The 12498-nt window shown below is 43.7% G+C and overlaps 1 protein-coding gene across 10 annotated transcripts in view; it reads right to left on the reverse strand.

The window, feature by feature from the left end:
* LOC126213566 (zinc finger protein 99-like) overlaps nucleotides 1–12498 on the reverse strand; it is a 599001-nt gene that overhangs the window by 208178 nt on the left and 378325 nt on the right. For 3 of the 10 annotated variants that reach the window (XM_049941404.1, XM_049941402.1, XM_049941403.1), the window contains one exon: nucleotides 10273–10335. The exons of 6 other annotated variants lie outside the window; for them this stretch is intronic. In XM_049941404.1, coding sequence (XP_049797361.1) covers nucleotides 10273–10335 — 63 coding nt within the window. Of the gene's footprint in view, nucleotides 1–10272; nucleotides 10336–12498 lie in introns of those variants that run through there. One more of the 10 variants, XM_049941412.1, reaches the window with a different exon arrangement.

The raw sequence follows: 12498 nt of genomic DNA on the forward strand, positions 1-12498 counted from the left end.
GAGGGCGGAGAGAGAGAGGGCGGAGAGAGAGAGGGCGGAGAGAGAGAGGGCGGAGAGAGAGAGGGCGGAGAGAGAGAGGGCGGAGAGAGAGAGGGCGGAGAGAGAGAGGGCGGAGAGAGAGAGGGCGGAGAGAGAGAGGGCGGAGAGAGAGAGGGCGGAGAGAGAGAGGGCGGAGAGAGAGAGGGCGGAGAGAGAGAGGGCGGAGAGAGAGAGGAACTGATATAAGGGACAAAAAGAAAAACAGGAAACAGAGGACGAAAAGCAGGCCAAGGTGCCCCATTTAGGGAGCAGCCAGAAGCACCGGAGAGCAGAATGCAATGAGGGGACATATATCCTCCAGTACCCACCACTTACCAGAGGTACTCCACTCAGAAATTGCCTCGGAAAGACTAGCAACAGACAGGGCAAGAGAAGTACAGAGACGAAAGATGGATGCGAGAGGGGGGAAGAAGAGTAAAACAGCAGGTAGGGTGAGAACCGGGCTGGTCCACCAAGTCTAGCCAGCCACAGCCTGGTCTGGGCAGAGGGGGCAACAGAGTGTTCTGCCAACCCCTCAATGGGCCGATAAGGTTAAGTTGCCCTCCCTTAAAGAGAGTGGTAAAAGCCCTCCTCATGAATTAAAGATAAAACTAAGTCAGCCACTGAGGCATCAGGGGTAGCAAGTCAGGGAGATTAAGATTCTGCCACAGGGAGGCTAAGTTGGACAGTACAGCAAAATGTAGACCACTGTTGAACCGGAATGACGACAGTAGTGTGGTACTGGAGGAGATGACAGACCACCAGATACAGCTCATGTGGAGTTGGCGGAGTATGGTAGAATGCGTGTGAGGGGCCTGCATGGAGGACCTCCATAGATTCATAGTCTCCTTATCACAGGTTGTTTGAAGACCCAGTGATCCTTTCCACATTTCAGGTTCCTAAAACTTGATGGTGTGATACTGATCAGATGTCTGTTTCCAGAATACTGATTACCAGAGCGAGTTTACTGGTAGCCCGTTTGGGCAAGCTATCAGTAAGTTTGTTCCCAGGGATCCCAATGTCACCCAGAGTCCAAACAATCATCACTGAGCATCCACAGTGCTCAAGGGCATACTGGGAATACTGGTTAGCCATGACCAAGGTATGCTGAGGGTAATACTGCTTGAAAGCTTTAAAACTAGTCATGAGTTTGCTGCAGATGAAGGACCCACCAGTGGAGGAAAGCATATACTCAAGTGCATGAGAGATGGCTACAAACTCTACAGCTTCCAGCAGGGAAGACAATACAGTAGGACCCGTGACAGTGTAAGCAAAGCCTATGTGATCAGCAACCATTAAGCAATCAGTATAGACTACTGCTGAACTCCAGGATGTACCAATGATGGAGAAAAATTGGTGGCAGAGGGCCTCAGGAGGGTCCGTGTCTTTTGGACCTCGTGGTGGGTCAAAAAGCTGTGACCAATGGGTTCCCCACATAGGTGTGCATGACTGTACTGTGACAATAATACTTTCTAATTGTTACGATGTGAACTGGCCCTCGCTCCAGGTCAAGTTACAGATAGCAAGGATATGATGCTGACAATCCACTGATAGGTGCTTGATCATTTGGTTGTGGATGTGACCTGGCCCTGGTGCTGTATCCGCACAGAGGACTAGGACACTGATGAACCCCCACACTCAATGAATGGAGCTTTATACAGCTCCAGGTGGCATGTAGTAAAAGATAATTACTTTTGCTCTACCCATTGCTTGGTAACATGAAGAGAAGAGGTACGTCGTCTGATGGTTGAAGCATGCTGCTCCCAGCATTCTTCTTTTTATTATTTCATCAGGTGGCAGAACTGGGCATGAAGCCACTTAAAGTAAATAAGACGCTCCATCAATTGGTGCCACTTATGGTACTGGAGAGCCTGCCTACTATCACTAATGGCCTCTGCGCTCTCTAATGACTGCCAAGGTAATCTCTTGTCAGAGCAGGCCCAAGGAACAGAGGATTGCAAAATCAGCTGCCAAATGAATGGCTGTAATTATATTCTGGGCTGCCTTGTTGATGCCTCCATGCGGTGGGGAGTCAAGGCCGACAGCAAAGGCAAAAGCACTCCAGTCAGCAATGTTGAGACCCCATCTGGTCATGCATCCAGGGCAGTGATGCTGAGGGAGGGACAGGAAGATTGTGGAATGGTCCCTACCAACACAGGTCATCATGAACTCCCCAGTGGATGGATGGGAGAAGCCAAGGGCTGCATATGAAAAGGTTAATGACCAAGAACACGCAGTGTGCCATGCCAAAATGTGAGGGGGTATTAGTATTTAAGAGGCAAATCAAGTTGTGCCAGTCATACTCCGAGGTCCTTATGATGCCCAGTGATCATGGTTAAAGCTCACAAAGGGTTATATGTACTGAAATTGCCCAAGATTAGGAAAGATGGGGGGGGGGGGGGGGGGGGAGCTGAGAAATCAATGCAAACAATATCTCATGAGATACTTTATCATCAGGAGGGAGGTAAACATTGCAGATAGTACTATGCCGAAATGCACTTACCTGAACAACCACAGCCTCCAAAGGTGTATCAAGAGGCAAAAGTTTGATATACAGAGTATCCAGAACATATGTGTGAACTCCTTTCCGGGTACCATTGTGTGGTTCAAACTAGGGCCTCAGGGGTTGCTGGAATCTCTGCCTTGGCCACAGGAGTTGAACAGGTGGATCTGCTAGTGTGGGGGACCACTGGAAGGTCGTCCTCCTCCTCTAAACACTTTTCTTGTCTTCTCTCCTTACAGAATTTTGATTATGCCAAGGGCTTCTCTGAATCAGTTTCAGGTAAAGATGATGATCATGAAGCAGTGTGACCAACAGTTTGTGGTTCCTTCAGCACTTGCTGGTGTCCAGTTGTAGACCAGTACAACCCAGGGAAGGAAATGACCCCAAGGACCTCTTCCTTGCAAGAGAAGCCAGAAGAAGCTTATTCATCTCAGGCTGGGAGGTGGGGACAAATGTCCCTGGTGTATGGGAAGCTATCGATCCCAAAGCAGGTGTGGAAAAAGCAGCAAAAGGGGATCCCCCAAACCAACAGGGGCGCAAGGATGGTTCAGTGGCCCTGAGGGCCCACTACAGAAAGAGTAACAGGCCAGAGTACCATCAGCAAAGGGGAAATGTCTTTGTAGCTGTAGCATATGACATTGTGTACATGCTGGGGGCAAATGCTTGTACTTCCTTTTGGCCTCTTTGTCAGTAGGTTTGTCCTGAGTCTTGTATTTTTGTTCCTTCTTCCCTCTCTAGAAAACAGTGTAATCTGGTGAGCACAAAGTATGGTGCTTTCCACAGTCGACACAGATGGAGGGATAGGCACATGGGGCATTTGCAGGCGATACTCCTCCACAGTCTCTACAGATGAGGTTAGTGCTGCAATGCAAACATGTGCCCAAATTCCAGACACTAAGCACCACAGGGAGAGGGGTGGGGGGGGGGGGGGGAAGAGATTTACGATTTCACATCACATCAGTATACCACCACCTTGACCTTTTCAGCCAATCAATCACCTTAAAAGGCCCCTGGGGAGGAGGGGTGGGACATGGACAGAGAATGGAGTGAAAGGTAATGGCGATCGAGGAAGTTAGAACTGGAGTAAATGCATACCCAGCTGAAGCCAAGAAGTCCACTAATTTTCCTTCTGAAAATCAATGCCATATCATTATTATACAAAATATAAAACATGTAATATATCATGACAACTTTCTGCTTCTCTCCAGTGTCACAGTCACGGTAGTGATGTGAATTGTGGATGCTATGTAAGTTACAAATTTAATTATCTTACAATTGAATGTAATTGTCAATTTGTCCTAAATCTTTACAAATAAAAATAAATATAATCGTTTGGCTTGCACCACTAACAATCCTTCAGAAGTCACAGAGAACAACTCACGTATATGCCATTTGGACACCTATGGTCTTTGTGCTAGTACCTCAAAACTAAAGACAAATTTTCCACTATAATGAACAGGCACAAGGACTAGCTTTCGATGTAAAAAGCAGTGACCACTTGTTTTATGTGCAGTAGAGTACAAATTCACAGCTGGTTTACTCTCCACCACTTTTCCCAGTCAAATGGCGTAATTATTCAGTCGCACTCTTGGTACAATTATAGCTGTCAGTGAACATCCATGCAAGCCACCAAAGTGAAGTTTACAGCAATTTCCCTCTTGTTACATCCATATTTGTTCTTCCATGATTTTTGTGAAATCTCCTATCTGATGGGTGGACTTTCTTTGCATCCACAATATCCAGTATCTCAAATGTACCCCTATAAAAGCAGTGGCATAAGAAATTTTGTTTTTGGGCCACTCAACTGGAAGGTTCTCATGGCACGTGCGTGCAAAAAGCTAATTGAGTGGTACAATGTGTGCAGAACAAATACAGCACTTCTGCAGTAGCAATATTAGCAGATGCATAAATATATTTGTGTTAATTTCCTTTTACTCTGTCTTTCTGTGTGGAAACCAATATTGTAAGCTTTTCTATATCTGCATTTAGCTTTTCCTTGTTTGTGGTAATGTGAGAGCCTTGCCCTCATTTACTAATTATGTCGTTAATCTTAACTCTGCTGTAGCTGCCACTGCCATGTGACAGACAAGCGCATCTGTTGAAAACCTAGCTCAGATGGCAACATCACCAGTGTGACTTAGAAGTGGCCAAAAGTACATTTGACATTCTGGCAGTGAATAATCTCAAAACAACCGAGCCACATATGAGAAGCAGAGTCGCTGCCAGGTAGTCAGTTTGAAAGCTACAATCTTCGCGATAACTTGGAAGTGATAAAAAGAGACCAACTGCATTATTGGCTATCGCCACGGACTTAAGTGAGTATTGGGCTTAGTGATATTACAAATATGGGGAGCGTGACAGTGTGTTTCAGTGCTAAGTGTACCAGTGTTGCATTTTTCAGTGCGAATGAAGTGCTTATTCAAGAATAATTTGCATGTAATTTACCTACATCATAACAATATAATAAAATGGATTGGTATGTAATAAAGAAAAAAAGTAGATACATCTGATGATTCCGGTCACCATTCAGCCGTAAAAACACCACCAGATGTAAAGGCACAACCCAGCATTTCGTCGAAACTTCACACAACGAAGTTCATCGACCGATTCCTTTAAACACACAGATATTGGCAATTAATAGGATGTATTACAATATGTATATTACTGATGATATAAAACAAGCTTCTCACAGCTCCAAGGAAACCTGGAAAAGGTAGTCTTTCCTACTTCTGAGCATAACAAGGAAGGGCAGGTTGAATGTAAGCAAATGCAAGATAATCATTTTAAATAGTATCCACAGCTGGTGTTCTCACAAGTTAAAAAGGGACTTCTTTGCACTAACTGTTCACTTTTTGTGAATAATAAAATAGCTGGAGGAAAGAAATCCATTATCGCCAAGAAACTTGTGACTGAACCACTAAAAGTTTGCCAAACTTACTGGTAAAGATGGTGACCTTGAGACTCACTTTCAACTCAAGTACCATGTTGAAACATCAACAGATGCAAAATTAAATCGCTACACTAGGAATACAAACTTGATGTCATAAATCCATTAGGGAAAACAGAGACAATCTTGTACCTATAATAAAAACAATCATATTTCATGGAAAGCAAAATATTCCCCTGCATGGTCATACAGATGATGGGAGTCTATTAGACAACGATAATAATCAGGAAAGTATAGTGAGTAACATGGGAAACTTTAGAGCTCTTGTAAGATTTAGAATTGACGCTGGAGACTTGCAACTAAACCATCACCCTGAGACCACTTAAGCAAATGCCACTTACATATGTAAAACAATGTGTAAGGAACTTAATTCATGCTGTGAAACAGTAATGTTATCGAGATTACTGGAGGAAATCAAAGATTCTCATTATAACAGGATACTCTTCGGTGAGGCTATGGACATAGCACACACTGCCCAACTGAGTTTAGTTGCAAGATATGTTGATGGTGATGGCTAATTACACGAAATATTCTTTGAGTTTCATTGATATCAATAACGACAAGGATTGTAGTGGAAGATGAACCTCAAGTGTGTTAAGATGATGAGCGTAGCGTTACTGGTGAAGTATAGGTACTACAATTCTAAGGAGAATGGAAAGCCTTTCTCTGTCCCTGGAGAACTGTGTGGGTATAGGCTGTGACAGTTGCTCAGTTAAGATGTCAGAATTGAAAGGAGCTATGACTACAATAAAAAAGAAAGCGATGAACGTGCAAGTAGCCCCATGTCGAAGTTGTCAGCTCAACCTAGCTGCCTCTCGCAGCTGCGAAGTTACAAGTGTGAGTAACTCGCCTGGCGCTATTGAAGTAGTAGTATCATTCTTTACAGTGTCTAACAACACTCCCCAATTATGTAAATTGATGCCCACAGATAACCCATGTCTCTACTTTGTCCCCTGAGTCATTGTGGTTGCAGGATCAAAATACTGTCTGTCCCCTTGGACATGTCCAAAACAATGGACAACACAAGCATATTTGACATGTTGAGATTAGATATGAATAAAAATTTATTTTGCAGTGATAGTGACTCCTTCCATTTATCTTTAACCAAAAATATGTAACTTTACTTCCGGCTAACTTTCATGACCTTGTTTAGTCAAAAATCTCTGCTCCTCGAATGTAGCATTATTGAGCAGCCAAATTCTGGCTGAAACAACACCCATAGCAATCAAAACCAATTAGCATGTACGCATTATGTTACCGTTACTTGAAACAAAGATTAAGCCAGTACTTTATTCGACTCCTAACAATACCGTAATTTAATTGGGGTTTTTCAGAATCAAGTTACATATGTAGCACTCCTCTCGCCCTCCTCCTCCTCCTCCTCCTCCCCCTCCCCCTCTATTTCTTGATTACATTCCTTCCATGTTGTTCTAGTCAAAAGGTGCAATCCCATACTTTAGTAACTTTAAAGGGTATACGTGGTCCGTTACACAGCTTAATTCTTTTGAATGAACAGCTACACAGCACAGTAATGCATTAGCCTCCACTGGTGAAACATCAGAACAATAGCAAGTTAGATATATTGCTTTCTCTGTGTGTTTTATAGTTAATTCTTGAATAGTAGTGCTGGAATGGACATAACGTGCACACTGTGTGGAGAGTCACTGCGGAGAAACAGAAATCAGACTGAATAAAATGTAAAGACCATACTACCATCAAACTGTTGAATAGTAAATTCTTGATATATTTCTAGTTCCTGAATGTAACGCCCTCCAAGAAAGTTGTCATGTTCAAAATACTCTTGGACCAAAGCTGGTTGAAACCTTGAGCAGAAACCCTTGAAATATTTAGCAAGACATGGAATGTACACTGGTTGGTTGGTTGGTTGGTTGGTTGGTTTGGGGAAGGAGACCAGACAGCGAGGTCATTGGTCTCATCGGATTAGGGAAGGGCGGGGAAGGAAGTCGGCCGTGCCCTTTGAAAGGAACCATCCCAGCATTTGCCTGGAGCGATTTAGGGAAATCACGGAAAACCTAAATCAGGATGGCCGGACGCGGGATTGAACCATCATCCTCCCGAATGCGAGTCCAGTGTCTAACCACTGCGCCACCTCGCTCGGTGAATGTACACTGAAGAGAGAGATGATACACCTCTGGGACGGTAGCATCAGAAGAGTGGAGGGGAGACGAAGGGCAAGAATGAATATGGATGAAGTTTGTGCAATAAATGAAAGTGCATGCTATTGGTGGTAACACCCAAACAGTAGTGAAAGTAGGATTCTCCGACTCAATAATATTTTTATATTGCCAACATACACTCCTGAAAATGGAAAAAAGAACACATTGTACCGGTGTGTCAGACCCACCATACTTGCTCCGCACACTGCGAGAGGGCTGTACAAGCAATGATCACACGCACGGCACAGCGGACACACCAGGAACCGCGGTGTTGGCCGTCGAATGGCGCTAGCTGCGCAGCATTTGTGCACCACCGCCGTCAGTGTCAGCCAGTTTGCCGTGGCATATGGAGCTCCATCGCAGTCTTTAACACTGGTAGCATGCCGCGACAGCGTGGACGTGAACCGTATGTGCAGTTGACGGACTTTGAGCGAGGGCGTATAGTGGGCATGCGGGAGCCCGGGTGGACGTACCGCCGAATTGCTCAACACGTGGGGCGTGAGGTCTCCACAGTATATCGATGTTGTCGCCAGTGGTCGGCGGAAGGTGCACGTGCCTGTCGACCTCGGACCGGACCCCAGCGACGCACGGATGCACGCCAAGACCGTAGGATCCTACGCAGTGCCATAGGGGACCGCACCGCCACTTCCCAGCAAATTAGGGACACTGTTGCTCCTGGGGTATCGGCGAGGACCATTCGCAACTGTCTCCATGAAGCTGGGCTACGGTCCCGCACACCGTTAGGCCGTCTTCCGCTCACGCCCCAACATCGTGCAGCCCGCCTCCAGTGGTGTCGCGACAGGCGTGAATGGAGGGACGAATGGAGACATGTCGTCTTCAGCGATGAGAGTCGCTTCTGCCTTGGTGCCAATGATGGTCGTATGCGTGTTTGGCGCCGTGCAGGTGAGCGCCACAATCAGGACTGCGTACGAGCGAGGCACACAGGGCCAACACCCGGCATCATTGTGTGGGGAGCGATCTCCTACACTGGCCGTACACCACTGGTGATCGTCGAGGGGACACTGAATAGTGCACGGTACATCCAAACCGTCATCGAACCCATCGTTCTACCATTCCTAGACCGGCAATGGAACTTGCTGTTCCAACAGGACAATGCACGTCCGCATGTATCCCATGCCACCCAACGTGCTCTAGAAGGTGTAAGTCAACTACCCTGGCCAGCAAGATCTCCGGATCTGTCCCCCATTGAGCATGTTTGGGACTGGATGAAGCGTCGTCTCACGTGGTCTGCACGTCCAGCACGAACGCTGGTCCAACTGAGGCGCCAGGTGAAAATGGCATGGCAAGCCGTTCCACAGGACTACATCCAGCATCTCTACGATCGTCTCCATGGGAGAATAGCAGCCTGCATTGCTGCGAAAGGTGGATATACGCTGTACTAGTGCCGACATTGTGCATGCTCTGTTGCCTGTGTCTATGTGCCTGTGGTTCTGCCAGTGTGATCATGTGATGTATCTGACCCCAGGAATGTGTCAAAGTTTCCCCTTCCTGGGACAATGAATTCACGGTGTTCTTATTTCAATTTCCAGGAGTGTATTTCCTGTGACTTTTCTTACAAACGGGAATGACCTCTGCCTTTTTCTATACATGCGACAAACCACTTTTCCATAAATGAACAATTCACATGGCAGAGAGGGGCCAGTTCAGCACCATTTTTTGTGTAACAATCTGCTAACTACACTTCATCATATGGGTCTTTTCTGTCTGTAATCCAGTTACTCACCATATACTTTTTCAGTGTGTGATTTGGATTCAATTTAACATTTGCCCATATTCCTCTATGTAAATCATACTGGAAGTACATTATATTCACTCATTGTCTAAATGGGATGCTAACAACTACTTATCTGCTCTTTCTAAAAAATCTATTCTCATAGCCTTCTTGAAGGCTTCATTAGCTATTGTTGCTGTGCTGGCATCATGATCAGTAACCCCTCCCTGCACTAACACCATCTATAAAGACATGCCTGTTCATAGTTATGAGGTCTAAAGTATTTCAATTTTGTGCGCGCTACTATACTAGCAGCTTAAGACAGCTTTCAGAAAACTGCTCAATAGTACTTCACAAGACTGCCTGTCCATAACACCTGCAGTGTCTCTACTCAGTAGGTTAGGATCACCTGTTTTTTCTGCACAACTTCGTGTAGGTTTTCCTTGAATGTAACTGTCACAGCAGTATCACATGGCAAATAAAAACATACAATGTTGGCGTTCACATACGTGGAACCATTAAGGAACTACTCATTACAACAGGAAATCATAGCTTGAGTCTTGGGACTTGGTACGAATTTTCATATAACTTCATCAATGCAATCTTACGTAATTCTTATTTGTGCTTATGATGTAAGGAAGCAATTATATGAACTCACAAGCTAAATTACTTCACCTGCTCAAAAGCAATGTTTAAATCCATATGGGTATACTATAACAAAATGTTCTATTTTACCTGTTTCCTCATTTCCAACCTGTGTCATACTATAATACTGTAACTTAAAGTAAACGCAGGACTGCTGAAGTGAATACACACACAAATGATAACCATCTCATTTTTTTACAACTACTCAGCGATGATTAATTCCATGCGGTCATATAAATTCTATAATTACCTCTTTATTCACACCCTCCTCCAACTCTTCTTTTATATTCATGTTGAGTGGGTAAACCTGGGCCTGTGGTAAAAATAACAAACTGTAATAAATACACTTAAGCAGTCACAGTCCTCCCATATTATACAAAATGTATCACATATATAAAGCCCAATTGTCATACTTTTTAATAACTAAATAGTATTTCTGGTTAAGTGTTCTCTTTTGAGTTCGAAGCTCTGAGTGACGAGTTCACCATGGTATATTTCAATAGGAGGCAGCAAAAAATTTTAAGACTAATTAATGACGACACCTTTGAAAATCCATTACAATCTTCAACTTAAGCCTTCACCCTATGCTATTGCTTTCAATCATATTTTCTAACTTCATTACCTTCATATGCATATAATGGTAGTGTAATCAAATAAAATAACACAGCTACTACCGCAAACAATGAAATCAATGTTGTTCATATCAAATGACACAATACAGCACACATCAACTGTGTGGGGAAGCAGGAACTGGACTGTCAAGTGGCACATCACTCATACTACTATTACGATCAGAATCATAAAATGTCTAGAACAGTTACATCAAAACCTTTCATTTCAGTAAATGCTTATTTGTGATAAAATTATTTAAAAAACACACACCCTACCTTGGCACACTACTAACTACTTTTCTAACATCATTAGCTCCTTTTGATGGGGCAAGCACGTTTCGAACAGTACAAAAAGAGTATGAGCTACAGGCTGAACCAGTACTATCCTTTGGATTTGAACTATGGGTTTTACTTGCTGATCTCAAAAGAAGACAAAATTCTAGAAAGATTATTAATGGAGCAGCACCAGCATATCAAGACTGAAAAACCTGTAATGTTGAAGTAAGTGCTGGAATGAGAACAAATGAAACTGTGATAGAATAGAATGAAATTCATTAAACTGATATCGACATCTGTTGAGAATGTTAGATAATTAGCAGCCAAAGAATTTGATTGGAAATCACTTTACTGACAGAAACATAGTAGACCATTTAACTTTAAGAAAAAGCATATTGACAAAATAATGAAGCAACATGGTGTACACAAAGAGGATGCCTTGAAGAGATGCTGGGCAGGAGATAGAAAGAATACAGCAACATCATGTTATTAATTGATCTTTGTATTAGTTAACTGCCTATAGTAATACTAATATACTAGTACAAATAATGATAACAATGATTTTATTATTATTACTATCTGAGCCATGGCAGGTTTCCTCTTTGAATTCATGCCCCACACCTGGTGTATGTCATTTCTTTTCCTTGGAGCTTGTGGCACCATGGCGCACAGTACAGCCGCGCAGGGTACGTAAACAGGATTTGCAATTCAGCCGAAATTAACAGATTGAAGAGACTGGTAGCCCTTTAAAAGTTATGTCAATTTAATAGTTGCAGGCAAAACTGTTAACAAAAGACGGAACATTGGTGTGGTCTTGGCTGTCTGTATCGGCTGTTGGTTCTTCTCTGTGGAAGTCACATTATGCATGGAGCTTTCCCATCCAATCAACTGCCTGATTTGGATTGTGCTGCACCACTTAATACTTTGCGGCATTGCTTTGGAAGGGGTTGGGGTAATGTCTAGCAACCAGACAAGCTTCTTACTGCTATTCAATTCCCATGTTCAGCAATGGATTCAATGATTTGGTAAACCTGAACACTGTTTTAAGAGTAACCATGTTTAGCCTTAGACCAAGTTTTTGAAGAGAATCATCTGACGAGTCCGTTGATCTGTACAACTACTGTGGTCATATGGCTGTATTAAGTGAGAATGACAGTGGAATTTAGATTCTCCCTGTCTGCTACAGTTTTCTACTGTTGTGGCCCACTGTCTTGGACCTCGACTCTTAGGGCGTGCTCATCATACTGTGGCTGTTAACATAGCCTCTGTATATCAGCTTCATGGAATGCACCACTGCCAGCTACCGATGGGCTGCCTTCACTCAAGTTATGTAAATTACTATTTGAAATGTGTACAAAAATTTTGTACATTTTGATGTTTGGGGGTTTGATGGGATGAGTGCTTTTCTTGTACATACCACTGCACACTGTTAGAATGGCCACATGCTGATCAGCTCTATGTGAATCATTCATGTCATATTTAGATGTCATCCAGACTTGTGAAAATATAGCCTGTTGGTAAGTAACTGGCACATTAGAGGCTCACGGGCTGGAAGAAGCAAAAGTGTAAAACTGTAAATCTTACTGAGC

Source organism: Schistocerca nitens, chromosome 11 (assembly GCF_023898315.1).
Source record: "Schistocerca nitens isolate TAMUIC-IGC-003100 chromosome 11, iqSchNite1.1, whole genome shotgun sequence".
NCBI lineage: Eukaryota > Metazoa > Arthropoda > Insecta > Orthoptera > Acrididae > Schistocerca > Schistocerca nitens.